The sequence below is a fragment of the Octopus bimaculoides genome, chromosome 25, assembly GCF_046866305.1.
Source record: "Octopus bimaculoides isolate indiv1 chromosome 25, ASM4686630v1, whole genome shotgun sequence".
NCBI lineage: Eukaryota > Metazoa > Mollusca > Cephalopoda > Octopoda > Octopodidae > Octopus > Octopus bimaculoides.
In genome coordinates this window covers 33022450-33044933 of record NC_142952.1, presented here as the reverse complement: position 1 = coordinate 33044933, position 22484 = coordinate 33022450, and the positions used below count along the sequence as shown (strand labels likewise).

The 22484-nt window shown below is 39.8% G+C and overlaps 1 protein-coding gene across 5 annotated transcripts in view; it reads right to left on the bottom strand.

Annotated features, from left to right (window-relative positions):
• LOC106884290 (uncharacterized) overlaps nucleotides 1-22484 on the bottom strand; it is a 104007-nt gene that overhangs the window by 33950 nt on the left and 47573 nt on the right. For 4 of the 5 annotated variants that reach the window (XR_016238325.1, XM_089341803.1, XM_014935593.3 and 1 more), the window contains exons 2-4: nucleotides 19404-19461; nucleotides 1397-1473; nucleotides 420-554 (exon numbers count right to left, since the gene is read on the bottom strand). Coding sequence is in view for 4 of the 5 variants with exons in the window: in XM_089341803.1 (XP_089197929.1) it covers nucleotides 420-554; nucleotides 1397-1473; nucleotides 19404-19461 (270 nt within the window). In the remaining variant the exon portion in view is untranslated. Of the gene's footprint in view, nucleotides 1-419; nucleotides 555-1396; nucleotides 1474-13538; nucleotides 13700-19403; nucleotides 19462-22484 lie in introns of all 5 variants that reach the window. The other variant, XM_089341805.1, reaches the window with a different exon arrangement.

The window sequence follows — 22484 nt, the reverse complement described above, 5'->3', positions numbered from 1 at the left end:
CCTCTTAAACCAAGTTTATTTTTCAAATAGAAACTGAAAAAAGGCCTTGTGTGTGTGTGTGTGTGTGTGTGTGTGTGTGTGTGTGTGTGTGTGTGTGTGAGCCTTTGTCTTGACATCACATGATGATTGCAAGTGAGCATCCCCATCATACAACTGATGCTGTTCATTTCCAGTCTTGTCCGAAAAACATGTCTGGACATGAGGGAAACCGGAGAGGATTGATGATAGGAAGGGCATTCAGCCACAGAAAATCTGTCTCAATAAATTTTTGTCTGACCCATGTAAGCATAGAAAAGTAAACATTAAATGATGGCGGTGATGATGATGATGATGATAATCATATATACACATTTGTATGTATGTATGTATGTATGCATATATTTGGAGATTGCAGGTTCAAATGAGAGTGGGGAACTTACCGTTCTGGAAAGCCACCCTGGGGTAAATCAACTTTGATGCCAACTGAATGCATGACTGTATCCATGGACGTCTGTTCTGTTTGGTTTAGAACAATAATGGATGGTGGTAGAAAGAACTGGCCATTGGGAAACACTCTGGTAACAAGAAACAAGAAATGAAGAATTAACATTTTGGGAGACAGAACACTACAAATGTTGAAGAATCACATTGAAGAATCTAGGTTGAAGAATCTAGCTTGAAGAATCACATTGAAGAATCTAGGTTGAAGAATCTAGCTTGAACCCGGAACCATGTGGTTCGGAAGCAAGCTACTTACCACACAGCCACTCCTACGCCTGTTGCTAACCCTTATCAGTTTTTCAAGTAAAGGATCTCTTTTTTCACATATCTTCCAAGACAGTTGTGCATTTTTTCCAACTCTCCAACCATTCTATTAATCCCTTGTCTTAACAACAACAACAACAACAGTCCTTTCTACTATAGGCACAAGACCTGGAATTTGTGGGGAAGAGGACAGTCGATCACTTGACTTGTACTTAATTTATTGACCCCAAAAGGATGAAAGACAAAGTCAACCTTGGCAGAATTTGAACAGAGAACATGAAGACAGACAAAATACTGCTAAGCATTTTGCCCGGCGTGCTAACGATTCTGCCAGCTCATTACCCTAATAATACTAATAAAAATAATAATCCTTTCTCCTATAGGCACAAGGCCTGAAATTTTGGGGGAAGAGACTAATCGATTACATCGACCCCAGTATTTCACTGGTACTTGATTTATCAACCCCAAAAAGATGAAAGGCAAAGTTGACCTCAGCAGAATTTGAACTCAGAACGTAGAGATGGATGAAATGCTGCTAAGCATTTGGCCTGACATGCTAATGATTCTGCCAGCTTGTCACCTTAGTAATAATAATAATAATAATAATAATAATGACAAAAGACAACAGTTGTATATTTCCAGAGTTACTTACACAATTTTCTTGCTTTGGATATTAATTTTTTTCACTTTTCCTGAAACACGAAACTGACTGTGGGTCACTGGTTTTATCTATTTGGAGTGAGAAAAGAAAATATATATACAAACACATGTAACAGACATACAAATACAGGCACCTTGTCATATGTATGTGCGTGTGTGTGTGTGTGTATTGTACAGAAAAGCTGTGTCCTTGTGAAGCACAGCTTCATGTTTCTTTTAGTGTTGTTGACACTGCCGGATTGAATGGTTACTGCCCAGGTGTCGAAACCATAATGATATCTGTGGGGCAGCTGATGATGGAGATATGTTGGATTGTTGGTATGGCTGTTTTTGTATATGTGGAATAGTGTTATAACACATCCTTTCGATATATATATACATGTGTGTGTGTGTGTGTGTGTGTGTGTGTGTGTGTGTGTGTGTGTGTGCGCCTTACCAGCACTTGACAACCAGTGTTGGTATGTTTATGTCCCCTGGAAGTTAGCAGTTCAGCAAAAACAATCAACAGAATAAGTACCTGGCTTAAAAAAACAAAAGGGAATAAAGTACTGGGGTCAGTTCATTCGACTAAGAATTCAAGGTGGTGCCCCAACATGGCCACAGTCTAATGACTAACACTAGTAAGTGATAAAGAGTAACAGATGTGTACAATGACAAGTGCATGTTGGTGTGTGCATGTGTGCATATGCAAGTGCATGTTGGTGTGTGCATGTGTGCATATGCATGTGTATGAGTGTACATATGTAGACGTGTGTGTGAGCAGGCATGTATGACTGTCTGTATGCGAGTGTGGGGATGGGGTGAATAGCTATGTGTGAAAACATGTGTATGAGCATACATGCATTACTGTGTGTGTGTGTGTGTGTGTCCCAGTTGTGATGTCATCTTCACAGGAAGTCAGTCTTCCCAGACAGCCTGGCCTCGGCCATAGAGGTCAAACTTTGGACACAACCTAATTACAGGTAATTTTACAGGTGAGTCAACATTTGTGTGTGTGTGTGAAGGGATGGTTTTAAGTAGGTAGGTGTTGGGACTACACTATATATGTGTCTATGATGGTGGTGGTGGTGGCAGTGGTCATCATGACTTTTAGCCCTAGGCTCCCTGTGGTCAAAGGTGTATTCAAACTGTGATCGGCCTGTCTTATTTTTGTCAACCATAGTGTATCTAGGACTGTATTATCCAAAGTGTCCTTCCTTTAACGTGATGATAAAGTAAATTTTGAGGCAGATTTGGGTTTTATTTCTAGCAGATTGAGTGACCACATAGAAGCTTCTTTTTGGTTTTTCTCTGGAGGTGGGCAGGGTGGATTGTAATGGTGATGGAGGGGCAAGAATTGGTGGTGTTAATGGTAGATGAAAGTTAAGATGGTATAGGCAGTGGTATGGGTTCTGTAGATGTTGTCAATGGTGGTGGTAGTGGTGGTGATAGTGGTGTTGGTGGTGGTGGTTATGGTGGTAGTGGTGATAGTGGTGGTGGTGGTGATAGATGCCATTGGTGGTGGTGATGGTGGTAGTAGTGGTGATAGTAGTTGTGGTGATAGTTGCCGTTGGTGGTGGATAAATGTTGGAGTGGTACAGATAGTAGTGTTGGTGGTGGAGGTGGTTGCTAGTAGTGGTAAACGAGCATTGGGAAGGTATAGGTGATAGTGGAACTAGTTACTGATGTTGCTAGTGCTGGTGAATGGTAGAGGTTGTTGTGATTGTTACTGTCAGTGGTGGTAGTGGTGGTGGCGACTGAGGTAGTAGTTGATAGTAGTATAGGTAGTGGTGGTCGGGTGGGATTAATGATGTAAGTTATTTACAGAGTTACATAATTAAAAGACAGACATAATTAACAACCAACCAATTTCATTCTATTTGTGTCTGTAGGTGTTGTTGCTCTCATATGACTATTGTTGTGGTGGTTGTTGTTGTGTATCTCGGCTTTAAAATTGGCACACTGCGACCCTGTGCATTGTAAGAGGCTACTAAAAGGAGGTGGCCAAAGGAAAGGCATCCGGTCGTAAATCACTGACCAAAGAAACCTGCCAACTTTTGTCAGTATGGGGTGGGGGAGGGGGCAGACGTTAAAACGATGATGGTGGTAGTGGTGATGATGATGAAGATAATGATGTTGTGTTGTTGACGATGATGATGATGTTGATGTTGGTTATATTGCTATTGTTGGTGATGATAATGTTGATGATAATAATAATGTGGTTGTTGTTGCTATTGTTGTTGTTGCTTGTAATGGTGTCATTTTTGTTGTTGTCGCTGCTGCTCTTGTAACTCTCATTGTTAGTTGTCACTAGTGGTTTGTACCCCCTCTCCCCCACAAACTCACACCCTCTCCAAATCAGACCACCCCCACCCCCACAACTACCCCTTGAGCAAACCTCTAATCGAAGAGGTTCCACCTATGACCATCTTGTCTCTTTGACTTCAGCCATTTTGTATCTGAAATTGCATTATTTACTGGGTCCTTCCTATGATTCTAACTTAAGTTAGCTGTTATTTCTAGCAGGTTGAGTGATCCCATAGATAGTTCCTTGCTCGCTCATTTCAGCTGTTATTGATATTGTTGTTGTTACTGCTGTTAACATGATTGTTGATATCATTATTATTATTATTATTATTATTGTGCCACACCCTAACAGTTGAGGGAACCCGTGGAAGAGGTAGGCCCAGGAAGACCTGGGCTGAGGTGGTGAGGCAAGACCTTCGTACATTGGGCCTCACCGAGGCGATGACTACGGACCGAGACCTTTGGAAATGGGCTGTGCGTGAGAAGACCCGGCAAGCCAAGTAAGATCGTTGCCAGTGCCCCTGGACTGGTTCTTGTGCGGTTGGCACATGAGATGCACCATTTTGAGCGTGGCCGTTGCCAGTACCGCCTGACTGGCTCCTGTAGGATTTTCGAGCGAGATCGTTGCCAGTGCCCCTGGACTGGCTTGTGCGGGTGGCACATAAAAGACACCATTTCGAGCGTGGCCGTTTTTGTGCGGGTGACACGTAAAAGCACCCACTACACTCTCTGAGTGGTTGGCGTTAGGAAGGGCATCCAGCTGTAGAAACTCTGCCAAATCAGACTGGAGCCTGGTGTTGCCATCCGGTTTCACCAGTCCTCAGTCAAATCGTCCAACCCATGCTAGCATGGAAAGCGGACGTTAAACGATGATGATGATATAAGGCTGTGAGCTGGCAGAATCATTAGCATGCTGGATGAAATGCTCAGCGGAATTCTGCCTATCACTATGTTGTGAGTTCAAATTCTGCCAAGGTTGACTTTACCTTTCATCCTTTCGGGGTCGATGAAATAAGTATCAGTGAAATACTGGGGTCAATGAAACCGACTAGTCCCCTCCCCACAAATTTCAGACCTTGTGCCTTTAGTAGAAAGGATTATTATTATTATTATTATTATTATTATTATTATTGTTGTTGTTGTTGTTGTTAGCATGCTGGACAAAATACTTAGCAGTATTTTATCTGTCACTATGTTCTGAGTTCAAATTCCACCAAGGTTGATTTTGCCTTTCATCCTTTCAGAGTCAATAAATTGAGTACCAGTGAAACGCTGGGGTTGATATAATCGACTAACCTCCTCCCACCAAATTTCAGGCCTTGTGCCTATAACAGAAATTATTATCATTATTAAGGTAACAAGCTGGCAGAATCGTTAGCACGCCAGGTGAAATGCTTAGCAGCATTTCGTCTGTCTTCATGTTCTGAGCTCAAATTCCGCTGGGGTCGATTTTGTCTTTCATCCTTTCGGGATTGATAAAATAAGTACCAAGTTGTAATTACTGCCAAAGGTGGTCCTACCCCATATTAAAATAAATTTGTTTAAAATTTTAAGGTGTTTCCATTAATTTGTCCAACCCCTATATATATATATATATATATATATATATTAGTTGAAATTTACAGAAAAACAAAAGACAAAGACAGGTGTATAAACAACAAGCAGGTGCATTAGTTTGACACTTGGGAAGGTGAGAAAGGCTTTTATGTTTCGAGCCTATGCTCTTCAACAGAAAGAAATTCTTTTACTTGCTTCATTCATTCGACTGCAGCCATGCTGGAGCACTGCCTCGAAGTGTTTTTGTCAAACAATTTGACCCCAGGACTAATTTTTAAGCCTAGTACTTACTCTATTGGTCTCTTGGCTGAACTGCTAAGTTACAGGGACATAAACACACCAGCACCGGTTGTCAAGCAATGATGGGGGAGGGGGGCACAGACACAAGGACACACACACTCAGACATACACACACATACACATAAATATATATGATTGGCTTCTTTCAGTTTCTGTCTACCAAATCCACTCACAAGGTTTTTGTCAACCCAAGGCTGCAGGAAAAAAAAAATGCCTAAAGTTCCACACAGTGTGACTGAACCTGGAACCATGTGGTTGGGAAGCAAGCTTCTTACCACAAAGCCATGCCACCTGTGTCTATATACACACACACACACACACACACATTATATGTTATATATGTGTATATGAAACTCCTAGAAATACGGGGCTTCTCCAAGAAATAACAAACCAAAGTAATTCGCATCCTCCAAATCCAATCAACTGGTGGAACAGTGGGAAATTGTAAAACATTCCAGGAATTCTCTATTCCAGCTTCCTAGATTCACTATATGCACACAAGCAGTAATGAAGCACACACTTTTATATATTAAAGTGACAAACATGATTACATGTTAAACCACATGCACACACCTACAAATATACAAATATATACACACTCATTTACATTATTTACATTTGACAGATATTTGTCCTCATCTTGTTTGTTGTTAACACAACATTTTGGCTGATATACCCTCCAGCCTTCATCAGGTATCTTGGGGAAATTTCAAACCTGGGTTCTCATTCCTAAGATATTTTTCAATGTTGTTGTTATTATTATTATTATTATTATTATTATTATTCAGGTCACTGCCTGGAATCGAACTCGGAATCTTGGGGTTAGGAGCCAGACAGTGACCTGAATAATAATAACATCGAAAAATACCTTGGGAATGAGAACCCAGATTTGAAATTTCCCCAAGACACCTGATGAATACATATATATATATATATATATATATATATATATACATGTATATATATATATATATACATGTATATATATATATATATATATATATATATATATATATATATATATATATATACATGTATATATTTATAATTACATACATAATTATAACAAGGGATTGGCTATAAACCTCTCCACGCGTTAGAAAAATAGATGCCAAAAGACGCTATTACCACCTTAAAAACTCCAAAAAATAAAACACGTGCTGTAGTTAGGCAAAAGAAAGATAATGGATTAAACTTCATGCTTAAGGTAAAAAAATTATACCTACAGCTCTCTTCAGCAACAATATTCCATAGTATATATTTACAAGTATCTACACATAATAATTTATATATATATACGCATACATACATATATACATATGTACATACATACATACATACATACATATACAAATGCACACAAATGCATACATAAGGCAGCTTTTGGTGTTGATTTCTCATTTAAATCATGCCATGCTTACAGAACATCAGAATGTTTCAAACGAAATGTAAAATTAAAATAAACCTCAAAAACAAAATTAAATTAAAAAAACAAAACAAAAAAAGCACTAAATTCTCACTCTCACACCGTCCCCACCTCCTTATGTCAGAAACAAAACAGAAGGGCAGAGCTTTAACAGGTTGTTAAACCTGCTAGAAATAGCAACCAAATCTCCCTCAAATCACACATCCTATTGTCTGCATGAAGGACAAACATATTGAATGATATTCTTATTGATACACTATGTCTGCAAAAAAAATTTTAAAAACATAAAACAGTTGGAATGGTCATGGAAGGACTTTCTTTGATCATAGGTCTGTTCATTTTGTATGCTGGTTTGGATATAAACCAATACCAATACAATGAATTTGATCCCTGGTGACCATCCCTTCTGAAATATTGGTAGACTTTTGATATTGACTTTGGGAGCCCTAATTTCACCTATATTCTAACCCTTAATTCTTACCTTTTTCAGCCCCATTCTGTAGAATATGCGTACAGTTGCAACAAAGTCTTCCAGCTGATGGGGAAAAGCTTTCAGTGGTAGAGTCCTGGTTTGGCTTTCTGCTACAGTTTAAAGAGGGAGGGGGGATAAGGGCAGAGAGAGGGGGTGAGGGAGAGACAAGGGAAGAAGAGGTAGATAGGTAGAGAGGAGGTGGAAGATAGAAGGGCGACGGAGGGAAAGAGAGAGGGAGAGATGGGGAAAGGAAAGGGAGAAAGGGAGAGAGAGAGAGATAGAAGACAGAGAGGGAAAGAGGGGAGATACTAGAAACACGGTGGGGGGAATAAAGAGGGAGAGTAGACAAACAGTAAAAGACAGAGAGAGAGGGGGGGAAGAGACAGAGAGAAAGACAGACAGACGGGTAGGGAAAGAGAGAAACAGACAGAGAGAGAGGTAGAGAGAGAGAGGGAAAGAGAGAGGGAGGGAGGAAGAGCTAAAGAGAGAGACAGACAGACAGATAGAGAGAGAGAGGAGCACACAACTACTATAACACTACAAGAATAACAGTAACATTAACAAGAAGATGACCAATGTCCAGAACACACTTTGGTCATAGGTCAGACAGGAGGGCTAAAATTATATCCAGTTGCAAAAACAACAGCAACACCAACAACAGCCAGAAGAGTTTTTAGATCATTGGCTGTTTGTAGGTTGGGGGGGGGGATGTTTGGGTGGTGGTGGTGGTGGGAGGAGAATGCCATAGTGTGTGTGTGTGTGTGTGTTCGTGTGTGTGTGTGTGTATGCATATGTGCTATTGGACAAGGACCAACACAATGTGTAAGAAACTATAAGCTGAAGGTAGGGAGCTGGTCGTGGGTGGAGTGGAGTGGATAACACTGAGAATAATGTAATGTGTGTGTGTGTGTGTGTAATTGGACAATGACCAGTGGGGTGGTGCTTAAGTAATTATACAGTATGTGTACACACACACACACACATATATAATGAGAGAGAGAAGTTTGTTAGAATAAACAGCAGAAAGAGGGGGGGGGCAGTCGATTAGATCGACACCAGTACGCAACTGGTACTTAATTTAGCAACCCCTGAAAGGATGAAAGGCAAAGTCGACCTCGGCAGAATGTAAAGACAGACGAAATACCTATTTCGTTATTGCCCACAAGGGGCTAAACATAGAGGGAACAAACAAGAACAGACGAACGGATTAAGTCGATTACATCGACCCCAGTGCGTAACTGGTACTTAATTTATCGACCCCGAAAGGATGAAAGGCAAAGTCGACCTCGGCGGAATTTGAACTCAGAACGTAACGGCAGACGAAATACCGCTAAGCATTTCGCCCGGCGTGCTAACGTTTCTGCCAGCTCACCGCTTTATCCCTATCATTTAATACCAAAGTCATTGGTATGTGTTAGAGATTAGTGAAATTATCAATTTGGGAGGAAAAAACAAGAAGAAAATGGAGAAATGAATGTTTGAGTAATTTGTTTGTATATTAAAAAAAAATGAAAGATTCTTTTAAAAAACATAACAGTACATATACATTGATTACAGGTTGAAAAGCACAAAAAGTATTTTATTTTATTTTATTTCTTGAGCTTCTCAACCTGTAATCAACTTATTTGTACTGCTATGTTTTTTAAAAGAATCTCTCATCTTTTCGTAACATACAAATAAATTATTCATGCATCTATTTCTTCGCCATTTTCTTCTTGTTTTCCCCCCAATATATGTGTGTGTGTATGTATATACATACACATATAGATACATATAACTACATAGATTCATAAACATATATATAAACACATACACAAAAATATATTTACATAGAGTGTACCAAGTACAGAATAATAGGAAGCGAATACATAGTTTCTAAACAGCTGTTTCAGAAATCATAAGGTTTACAATTGACTATTTCCTGGTTGCATACCCAAGATTTTTTGCACATTCCATCCACTAATTATGAACATTATGATTATTATCCAATTCTGATTCTCCTGAAACAGCTGTTAAGAAACTACAAATTCTCTTCTCAGAATTCTGTATTTTGTATGCTCTATGTGAATGTGTGTGTGTATGCATATACTCTTTTACTCTCTTTTATTCTTTTACTTGTTTCAGTCATTTGACTGTGGCCATGCTGGAGCACTGCCTTTAGTCGAGCAAATCGACCCCAGGACTTATTCTTTGTAAGTCTAGTATTTATTCTATTGGTCTCTTTTGCCGAACCACTAAGTTACGGGGACGTAAACACACCAGCATCGGTTGTCCAGCGATGTTGGGGGGGACAACACAGACACACAAACATATACACACACATACATACATATATATATATATATATATATATATAGATATATATATATATATATATATACATACACATATATACAACGGGCTTCTTTCAGTTTCCGTCTACCAAATCCACTCAGAAGGCTTTGGTCGGCCTGAGGCTATAGTAGAAGACACTTGCCCAAGATGCCATGCAGTGGGACTGAACCTGGAACCATGTGGTTGGTAAGCAAGCTACGTACCACACAGCCACTCCTACGTAGTTATATGTATCTCTATAAATCTGTGTATTGATATGCGTATATGCACTTATGTAAATATATGTCAAGCTCGAGTGTATTTATCTGTCTCACTATCTCCGTTTATATGTATGTATATATATATCTATATATACATTTATTTATACACACACACGCATATATGTCATGCGTTGTTGGAGCATGTTCTGACAGCATGCAAATCATCCGTCATGGTTGGTGGCCGAACAAAGGGTTGAGTAACCCCGATAATATATTGTACATTTTGCTTCCATATTCTTCCTTTCATTTTGCTTTATATCGTTACCTTATCTCTCACTCTCGTTAATATTTTACAGCTTACTAATTAATATCCCCACATTTATGATTTATTTCCATAAGCACAGTTCATTGCATGGTGTATTTATATTACGTACGGTAAGATAGGTGTACTTTTCTGTGTGTCCATGTCTATATGCACACTTAAATGTCTGTGTACAAATTTTGTTATACATACATGCACACACATACACACACACACGTGTGTATATTTTCTTGTTTTTTCATCACATGATGTTTATAAATGAGTATTTATCATCAAACAAGTGGTATCGTTCGTTTCCGATTTTTGTTGGAAACATTTCTGGTCGAGAGAAAGTGTAACCTCTGCTTGTGACTTGGGAAACGGGTAAAGGTTGGTTGGCAACAGGAAAGGCATCCAGCTGCAGAAATTCTGCCTCGGGGAATTCCGTCTGACCCATGCGAGCAGGGAAAAGTGAATGGACATTAATAGCGACAACAGTGATGATGATGATGATGATGATGATGATAGTGGTAAGGAAGTTAGTACTGATGATGATGATGATGATGACAAGGAAGATGATGATGATGATGACAATGAAGATGATGATGATGATGATAATGACACTGATGATAGTGATGATGATGATGATGATGATGATGATGATGATGATGATGATGATGATATGTTCTGCCTATTTCTCTCTCTTTCTCACTTTAACCTTTTACATTTTCTTTCTCCCTTCTTTACACCCAAACTGTCTGTCTGTCTGTCTGTCATCTAATTCTCTTCCTCCTCTCCTTTTTCTTTCACCCTCTCTCTTCCTGCCACTGCACCCCCCCCCCTACCACCACTGAACTCATTGTTCTTTCCCGTCCCTCCCCCCACTCGCCACCCCCCAACATTCCTCTAATGTCTCACAAGAGTTAAAAGCTAAACTAAAAATATCAGCCAAACCATAGCCTGGACTGGACAGACAGGAAAATATCCACCTCTGACTCTCACACACACACACACACATGTATGCAGACACACACACAAACATGCACGCACGTACACACATACATACATGCCCACACATACATATATATACACACACACACACATACATGCTCATACATACGTATTCACACATACATATTCACACACACACATACATGCTCACAAATACATATTCACACACACACAAACATGCACGCATGTACACACATACATACATGCCCACACATACATATATATACACACACACACACACACACACATACATGCTCATACATACGTATTCACACACATACATATTCACACACATACACATACATGCTCACAAATACATATTCACACACACACAAACTTGCATGCATGTTCACACATGCATATGTACACTTCAACATGCATACAAACACACACACACACACATACACTTAAACATGCATACACATAAACACACACAATGTACACACATTTGCCCCCTTTCAACACCAAATGCCGGATGACAAGGAGGACTGGAGTGAGTTATTTTATTTTGTGAAAAAATAGATTTGACTGAACGGAACTGATCAATTATAGACAACAACAACAACAACAATAATAACAATAATTCTTTCTAATTTTTTTGGCACAAGGCCAGTAATTCTAGGTGGGGACAGGAAGGTTAGTCAATTACTTTGACCCCGGTGATCAACAGGTGCTAAATTTATTGACCGAGAAAGGATTAAAGGCCAAGTTGACCTCTGGGATATTTTGAACTAAGTATGTATAGGGCCAGTGGAAACGAGATAAAGCAAAAGGCTCAACATGATAATGACTCTACAGGCTCAAGCCCTTAATAATAATAATAATAATAATAATAATAATCATCGTTTAACGTCCGCTTTCCATGCTAGCATGGGTTGGACGATTTGACTGAGGACTGGTGAAACCAGATGGCTACACCAGGCTCCAATCTGATTTGGCAGAGTTTCTACAGCTGGATGCCCTTCCTAACGCCAACCACTCAGAGAGTGTAGTGGGTGCTTTTACGTGTCACCCGCACGAAGGCCAGTGAGGTGGTACTGGCAATGGCCACAGCGCAAACCTCCGTCAAGGTATGAGCTATTAATAGATTCATGCTCTGGAAGCACAATAATTCAACAGATTTATAAATCATACTTTTTGTCTCCAAGCAATCCTTTTGGCTTGGAGACACAATGATGGATAAATCTGCCAAATTATTGTTTCCAGAGCATGAAACTTTTAGTAGCTCATATCTAATACTGTGTGTACTAAATGACACTTAACTCTCACATAAGCTAGAGTACTTTTTAAGTTGATCCTACTAATAATGGAACAGTAAACTACATATATGTGTGTGTGTGTGTGTGTGTGTGTGTATTCCACTCGTGTACGAGCACACACAGCGCTGGTATATTTACCATTTACAATTCAGCAGCCAGTATGTTTAATGCAGATAAAATGATGACCAGACCACTCAAGGATAAATTAATAGATTGATTATTGGCTAAGATGACATGCCAACAGGATGTATATGAATATGTATGTGTGTGTATACATATATATGTATACAAACATACATATATATGTGTATACACACACATGCACATATATATAAAAGACATCATTTCGAGCGTGGCCGTTTTCGTGCGGGTGACACGTAAAAGCACCCACTACACTCTCTGAGTGGTTGGCGTTAGGAAGGGCATCCAGCTGTAGAAACTCTGCCAAATCAGATTGGAGCCTGGTGTTGCCATCCGGTTTCACCAGTCCTCAGTCAAATCGTCCAACCCATGCTAGCATGGAAAGCGGACGTTAAACGATGATGATGATGATGATGATGATATATATATATATATATATATATATATATATATGTAAGTCTGTATACACACACACACATGTATATACACACAAATTGTGGTTTTCTTGTGTCTCTTTCACTGAAAATATATCTATACATATTCCTCTTCAGTGAAAGAGGTGTAGGGAAAACGACAAAGTAGCAGGGTTCCTATAATTCATTCACTGTGTTTTTCATGTCATCACTGCTTGACAACCAGAGTTGGTGTGTTTATGTCCCCATATCTTAGTGGTCTGGCAAAAGGGACAGTAGAAGAGGTCCTGGTCTTGGGCCGATTTGTTTGACTAAAACCCCCTTCAAGGAGGTGCTCCAGCATGGCTGCAATCAAACGACTGAATCAAGTAAAAGAATAAAAGAATATATATATATAGGTGCAGAAGTGGGTGTGTGGTAAGAAGCTTGCTTACCAACCACATGGTTCTGGATTCAGTCCCACTGCATGGCACCTTGGGCAAGTATCTTCTGCTATAGCTTTGAGCTGACCAAAGCCTTGTGAGTGGATTTGGTAGATGGAAACTGAAAGAAGCCCATTATAAGGCGGTGCTCCAGCATGGCCACAGTGAAATAACTGAAAAGAGTAAAAGAGTAAAGAGTACACACATATGTATGTGTGTTTGTGTGTCTGTGTTTGTAGCCCCACCATCGCTTAACTGGTGGTGGCATGTCTATGTTCCCTGTAACTTAGCAGTTCAGCAAGAGAGACTGAAAGAATAAGTACTAGGCTTACAAAGAATAAGTCCTGCGTTTGATTTGTTCAACTAAAGGCGGTGCTCCAGCATGGCCACAGTCAAATAACTGAAACAAATAAGAGAATAAAAGAATATATATATATGTATATATATATATATATATGTATATATATATATATGTATACGTATATATTATGTATTCCCCCCCCCCCCTTATTTAAACAACGGATGAAGATTCTGCAATGTGTTGCCGAACAACCACACAGACGATTTGTTTATAGTGATCAAATGTTTGTGTTGCACATAATCTCACTTCCCTCCATTATGTCGACATTAGGTGCATAGGTGTGCCACATGTCGGATGTTGGAGTGATCACAAAGTAATATTGAATTACGTGATTTGTTCAAGAACACAAAGCACCACACCCAGTCTGGGCACCAAAATCATGCGTGTTCAGACAGAGAGGAAGATGGTTCATGACAAAAGGGTCGGGTGGCGTATGAGAGAAGGAAACAAAGCAACAGGAGGTCTTGCATCTCTCACTGAAATTAAGGACTACTGTACTGAAAGACATCTTATAAGGAACCCCCAATTAACTGAAATTCTTTTCCTTTTAATCAATTGTGTGAAATTAATTTCTTAATTCCTTGAATATTCTCTTTGAGAGAAGCAAACAATTACCACTAGGTTTTTGTTTTCTTCCTCTAAGAGGTAAATCTTAATGTATTCACTGGACTTATTTACCTAAATCCATTGACCCACTTGAGTTATTTTTCCTTGGTGTACTCTAATTTTAATATGGACTGTGATATTTTGTTTCATTTTTTTATGTCTATTTCTTCATGTTAGAATGTACATGAAATTCTAAAGGGCCAGCCTTGTCACATTTTGGATGCACATGTCTGTGGAGTACTCAGCCATTTGCACTGATTTTATGAGCAGGCCATCCTATTGATTAAACCAACTAGAACGCTTGTCATTGTAACCAACTGAGTCTATATATATATATATATAGTTCCAGGTTCGGTCCCACTGCGTGGCACCTTGGGCAAGTGTCTTCTACTATAGCCTCGGGCCGACCAAAGCCTTGTGAGTGGATTTGGTAGACGGAAACTGAAAGAAGCCCGTCATATACATATATATGTATGTGTGTGTTTGTTGTTTGTACCCCCACCCCACCCCACCATCGCTTGACAACCGATGTTGCTGTGTTTATATCTCCGTCATCTAGCAGTTTGGCAAAAGAGACCGATAGAATAAGCACTAGGCTTACAAAGAATAAGTTCTGGGGCTCCAGCGTGGCCGCAGTCAAATGACTGCAACAGGTAAACGACTAAAAGAGTATACGTATACTAAAAGAGTATACGTATACTAAAAGAGTATACGTATACTAAAAGAGTATACGTATACTAAAAGAGTATACGTATACTAAAAGAGTATACGTATACATACACACACCGTTTGTACATAAGACTAATAAAATGACGACTGCTCTGTATAAAACAAATGTTTAAATTTTAATAGCACCACATTCTCAACAACAACTTCGCTCTGTACCATAAACCGCAAATAAAATACTACAAGTACTACACAGTAACTGGTATGTCTAACGTTGATGATTATTACGTTAATGACGACCAATGGTGTGTTTGAAGTCGCAAGGTTTAATCAAGCTAGAACTGGTTGCTTGTGGGGGGTAGTATCTTAGAAAGCTGGCTTATTTAAACTTTAATAAGCTACAGTAGTTGTCTGCCAATGCTGTTTACTTGATGTCCAGCTATTAGCAAAGTTGGCACCAGAAATACAGTAAGCTTTGTGTGGCCCGCTTTGTATATAAGATCTTCTTCTCCTTCACCTACTTCTCGTTCCTTACTTCTTCTTCTTCTTCTTCTTCTTCTTCCGACGTCTTCTCTCCCCTCCCACCTCGTCTTTCTTTGTTCTTCTGTCCGTCTGTCCTTTTGACTTGGCCTGTTTCATTCTGTTTCATCGAAGGGGATTTTTATCCAGACCGCTGTTTCTATTGTGTTGTCCTGTTATGTTTTAAAAAAGCTCGCTAATCAGTAACAAACCGATCAGATCAAAACCCGGTTGGTGTTTTGTTTGTTTGTTGGTTTGTTAATTTCTTTCTTTGGTTTGTTTATAATAAGTAAACTAATAAATAAAAACACACGCACTGGTAACTGAGGGCAACTGTTGCCAGGCAACACAAACACACAACAACCAGCAGCAACAGAAAACACCACTGGACAACTCCAGCCAGCATGGATGAGGGAGAGCCTCTAAGTGATCACTTGAGCTGCTAAAAATAATAGCCAAATCCAAACCCCCAACCTCTCTCTCTTGAGCTAACCATTTTTATTTTTTGCTGCCATGTTGGGGGGGGGGGGGGGACAAACAGACACACAGACATATACACACACACACATATATATATATATATATATATATATATATACGACAGGCTTCTTTCGGTTTCCGTCTACCAAATCCACTCACAAGACTTTGGTCGGCCCGAGGCTATAGTAGAAGACACTTGCTCAAGATGCCACGCAGTGGGAATGAACCCGGAACCATGTGGTTGGTAAGCAAGCTACTTACCACACATGTATGTATTTATGTTTGTGTGTCTGTGTTTCCCCCCCCCACACACACACACACCATTGCTTGCCAACCAATGTTGGTGTGTTTATGTCCCCATAATAGTTTGGCAAAAGAGACCGATTAGAATAAGCACCAGGCTTACAAAGAATAAGTTCTGGGGGTCGATTGCTTCGACTAAAACCCTTTAAGGCGGTGCTCCAGCATGGCTGCAGTCAAATGACTGAAACAAGTAAAAGGAACCAATGATGTGATCGTTTATTTTTAGAACGACATTGTAGGGAAGATGTGAAAGGCCAGATCTGGCTGGTCTGAATGTAAGACAGGTAGAATATTTGGGTTGGAAGGTGGCGAGCTGGCAGAAATCTCGCAAAGGTTGGTTTTTACCATTTCCTCCTTCTGTGGATCAATAAAAGAAATGGAATATTTTCCATTAATTGTTTTTGCTCATCATCATCGTCATCATCACGGAACCACCACCACCACCACCACCGCTGCCGTCATCATCTTCATCACCACTACCAATTCATCATCATCATCATCTTCATCTTCATCACGACTACGAACTCAACAAGGGATAAATCACTGTTGGAATCTCTTTAGATCACAAACCCTGCTAGAAATAACAGCCAAAACTGCCTTCAAATCCCACCCATTTAAGAAAAGGCAAAAATTAAGAACAATACCACTATCACCACCACCACCACCACCACCACCACCACCTGTATAACTCCCTCACACCTTTACCATAACTTTCATCGCCACAACCACCACCACCACCACCTCTACCGAAACCACAACAATCACAAGCACCACCACCACCACCACCACCACCACGTTGTACGTACATCCTGTTAAACAAACTTCAATCAATATAACCAGTTCCTGTTGGTTAAATATGTGGTGTGGGGGTGGGAGGCGTAGTCGTGGGGGCGGGGTGGCTGATGTTTATGTGTTGTTACTAGTAATGTTAATGGTGGTGGTGGGGGGGGCTGTGATGGTGATGGTGGTGGTGGTGGTGGTAGTGGCGATTGTGGTGGCGATGGTGAGGATGTTAGTGATGTACCAGTGCTTGTGATGGTGGTGGTGGTGATAATGGTGGTGTTATTGATGTATTAGTGTTTGTGTGATAGTAGTGGTGGTGATGGTATTATCATTCAGCTCCAGGACAACTCTAATCCAGCAGACCTGTGATCAAAGGCAACCCGGCCATGACTGTCCTGTCTTTTTTTTTTATATCAGACATAGTTGTTTGTGAAAGATTTGGCTGCTATTTCTAGCAAGATGATAGACCACTAAAGAGCGCCCCACCCCTTGGATAATGATTACGGTCGTGATGATGATAGTGGTGGTGATGTTGCTCATGGTGTTGTTTGGGTCCTTCACGCTGGTCCTTCCCAGGGTCACACACTTTTGCCAGCTGAGTGGACTGGAGCAACGTGAAATGAAGTGTTTTGCTCACCCGGTCCAGGAATTGAAACCGCAATCTTATAATCACGAGTCCAACACCCTAACCACTAAGCCACGTACCTCCACGCAATCGTCACATGATGTCAAGACAAAGAGACACAAAGACAACCACACACACACACACACACACACACACATATATATCATCATCATCATCATCATCGTCGTTTAACGTCCGCCTTCCATGCTAGCATGGGTTGGACGATTTGACTGAGGACTGGTGAAACCAGATGGCTGCACCAGGCTCCAATCTGATTTGGCAGAGTTTCTACAGCTGGATGCCCTTCCTAATGCCAACCACTCCAAGCGTGTAGTGGGTGCTTTTACGTGCTACCCGCACGAAGGCCAGTCTGGCGGTACTGGCAATGGTGTATTTTATGTGCCACCCGCACAAGAGCCAGTCCAGGGGCACTGGCAACAATCTCGCTCGAATATATAAATAAATATACAATAGGCTTCTTTTCAGTTTTTCTCCACTAAACCCACTTGACTAAGGTGCCACGTAGTGGGACTGAACCCAAGACCACATGATTGAGAAGCAATCTTCTTAATCCCACAGCCACATCTGCATCTATGAGTACAATGGAATGACATGGGGATACGATCCCTCAACAATTAAATCTACTAGTGTAGTTAGAGTGTGTGCCACCCAGGGTGGCCCTTCTGTTTGTTGCCACCCGGACCCCACAAAAAACACATATTGCCTACAACAGACCCAAAAGTGTTGCCCCTTTAAAAGTGCCACCCGGGGCAGACCACTCCTACAGCCCCTCATCCACCTATGTTAGTGATTAAATCCGTATATTTAGTAAAATGATAAAATTCATTGGTGTGTTTAGTAGAACAATGTCATTTTTAATACTTTTACAACCCATGGTCGGTGGTGGTGGTCATGGGGAATAAACATAGAATGATGGTGATAATGATGATGGTGGTGGTAGTGGTGGTGATGAAGGTAATGGTAGAAGGTACAGATTTGACTGATGAGACATGATGAGGAGGAGGAGGAGGAGACAGAGGAGGGAGACAATGATGATGAGGATACCAAGGTTGATGACGATAATGAAGAGGAGGCAAAGAGGAGGTAAAGAGGAGGACAATGAGGGGGATGGTAAAGACAAAGTTGAGGATAGTGATGATGACGATGATGATGATGAGGAAGCTAAAGAGGGGGGAGAATAGGAGGGCAGAAGGGAGGCAGAAGAGGAGGGCAGAGGAGAGGAAGAAGAGGAGGTGGGAGGGAGTATGAGAGAGAGGGGGAGGGGAAGGAGAGGGGAGGAGGAAGAGGAGGAGGAGATGAACCCTGGACAACATTATCCCAATATATTCTCTTTATTTCAGGCAGTGAATATGATTTTTTTTTCTTCCCTGCTGCTATTTCTAGTATGTCCAGTCACTTCAACAGAAACTGACCCCTTCTGGGGCTCAGCTTAGTTTTTAAACAATGGTCACCAGAAACGGAATGGAAAACAGAAAAAATTTAAGATAAAAATAAAAAGATGGATGGTACTCACATCAAAATAAGGAAATTTCGGTCCTTTTGTTCGTCTTATTGGTTGTATTTCAAAATAACTGCAAAACAGATAATAATATTAATAATAATAATAATAATAATTCCTTCTAGTATAGGCACAAGGCCTGAAATTGGGGGGGGGGGGGGGGGATAAGTTGATTACATCGACCCAGTACTCAACTGGTACTTAATTTATCAACCCTGTCTTTCAGTCAAGTATTGGGACTGATAGCATGAACTGCTCCCTGTCCCCTCAAAACAGCAAACTCTCTGCCTAAATCAGAAATTATTATTATTTATTCATTTTATCTCAGGTCTTGTTGTAACTCCTGGAGTCTTGCATGTGTAGCGGGCTTGCTGCCTATTATTATTATTATTATTATTATTATTATTATTATTATTATTATTATTATTATCAAATTCAAATTATGATGAGAGTAAACAAATAAAGTTTGCTTTAGAAGCGTTGAGATATACTGAAAGATAAGGAAATAATTTTATTCTCAAACACAGGATAATGCTAATAATATTGCATGAACAGGATAAACTTGCCCATATTTTGCAGAAAAAGTGTTTGTGGCCACTCATGGCTAGCTGCTGACATTTTTCTGCAAAAATATGGATAACTTATCCTGTTCATGCTATATTATTAGCATTATCCTGTGTTTGAGAATAAAATTATTTCCTTATCATTATTATTATTATTATTACTATTATTATTATTGTCAAGTGAGAGAGAAGTACATGCCATCAAAGTGACACTGGGATACAAATATATGAAGCCCAATTAAGCGCATGACCTTGCAGGTGGGGCTCAGTTAGAATTTTCTTCACATCAGGTAGCCCATTCCATTCAAAAGGTCCCTGAATAAGGGTTGTTTAAGGATGATGAATGAAACACCCATGTTTCCAGAGGTGAATTATTCAAACCCCAAAGAATTCCTCTCAACACATGACTATGATGCTCCCCCACTACTTCTGCTTGTGATCAGAGATGCACATATCCATCAGCCACCAAGCATTATGAAATTAAATTTTCTTTGAAATATTTATTAAAAAGAAAGAGCAATAAGTACATAAGGAAAGCTTGCTTTCAGTCCCTGGAGGGTGTGTGCATACAACTAAAACATTATTTGTCGTACAACTCTTAAAAATGCTATTAACACGCATTACATTTAAAACATCCAAAATGGCTGCCACAAACACTTATTACGACCAGAGAGAACACTACAACAGCATGAAAGAAAAGCACAAAATCAAGACACAATTAAACGTACAAAGAAAGGAGGGGGGAAAATCTGAACAATTTAGAGGATAATTAATAGATAGAAATATCCCAAACACTCAAATAAGTAGTTTCAAAGATAGAGACAGAAGTAACGACAACAACAATGGCGACTGCTATACAAAGTCAAACGCTATAGTCTGTTGAATCCAGGTAAAAAAAAGTCACAGGGGTTTTGTCTGGGGTGGGGTATGGGGGCTTATCAGAGGAGATTTTGTCTGGATCCCATAAATTGTGACTTTTTTTCCCTAGCCAATATTGTAACTTTATTACTGTGACTTTTTTTCCTGTGACTTTATTACCAGTCACCAATCTGTTCATACAGTAGTTGTGTCAAAGTAACACAAACTGAACAGAATTTTTAGATCTGCCGCAGTCACAAGAATAAAAAAGACATGCAGTGTGCTGGTGTCACATACAAAGCACTTGTGCTGGTGTCATGTAAAAAAAACACCCTTAACAGTGCCACATAAAAACACCCATGCTGGTGATACATATTTAGCACAGGTGATGGTACCATATAAAAAAAAAAAACACCCAGTATACCCTGTAATGGCATCCAGCAGTAGAAACCATGCCAAAACAGATGGCTAGAACCCAGTGCAGCTCTCCAGTCTGCCAGATCCTTGTCAAATTGTCCAATCCATGCCAGCACGAGAAATGGATGTTAAATGATGAAGATGAATTGATGAAACAAAATTATACAACTAGGTGCAGCCATGGCTGTGTGGTAAGAAGCTTACTTCCCAACCACATGGTTCCAGGTTCAGTTCCACTGCATAATACCGTTAAGTACTTCTACTAAAGCCTCGTGAGTGGGTTTGGTAGATGGAAACTAAAAGAAGGCAATCGTATATGTATACATATACAGGTGTGTGTGGTGTATGTGTACCTCAGGCTATCACTTGACATCCAATCCTTGTATGTTAATATCCCTGTAACTTAGCAGTTCAGCAAAAGAAACTGATAGAATAAGAACTAGACTTTAAAAAAAATAAGTCCTGGGGTCAAGTTGTTTGACTAAAACCCTTCAAGGCAGTGCTCCAGCATGGCCACAGTAAAATGACTGAAACAGCTTAAAGAGTAAACTCTGATATGAACTTTTCAAAGAAGTTAGAATGGCATAAAAACAGTTAAGAACAGAATTTAAATAACATGCAAAAAGATAGATTATTAGTAAAAATAAAACCAAAACTTTACAACAAACTTAAAATAGTATATCCCAAAGAGGGAGATTTCCAACACCAAATATCTCAAAAAAATGCTTATTGGTGCATTCGGTTGCACTTGCACACAATTTGAGAAATAATTAATGGACAGTGTCATGGAGTGCCCCGAACTAATCTAACCAGACATCTTAAATGTTTTATTTGCTTTCGATTATATCCTGTTTGAATTATTGTTTTTTTTTTATCCTACTTTTATTTATTTATGTTGATGCACTTTTACGTACTTTTAGAATCTTAAACAAACCCATTCATTTACCGCATGATGTCTCTCACCTCCTCTCTTTCACTTCCGTATTTGTAACCTTGCCTTTCACTTTTACGTCACTTTTCCTTCCATTGTGACCCCCACCCCCAGTGAAAGTTTGTTATTTTCCATATCTCTTCAAGCCCTTGTGATCATCATCATCATCACTCTAGTGCTTGGGGGGGGGTCGATATAATCAACTTCTCCTAAAATTTCAGGCCTTTGTATCATTATCAGAAACATTGTGTGTATTAAATAATAATAATAATAATAATATAATTAATAATATTAGTCTGCAACTAGAATCGATATAATTGACCATTT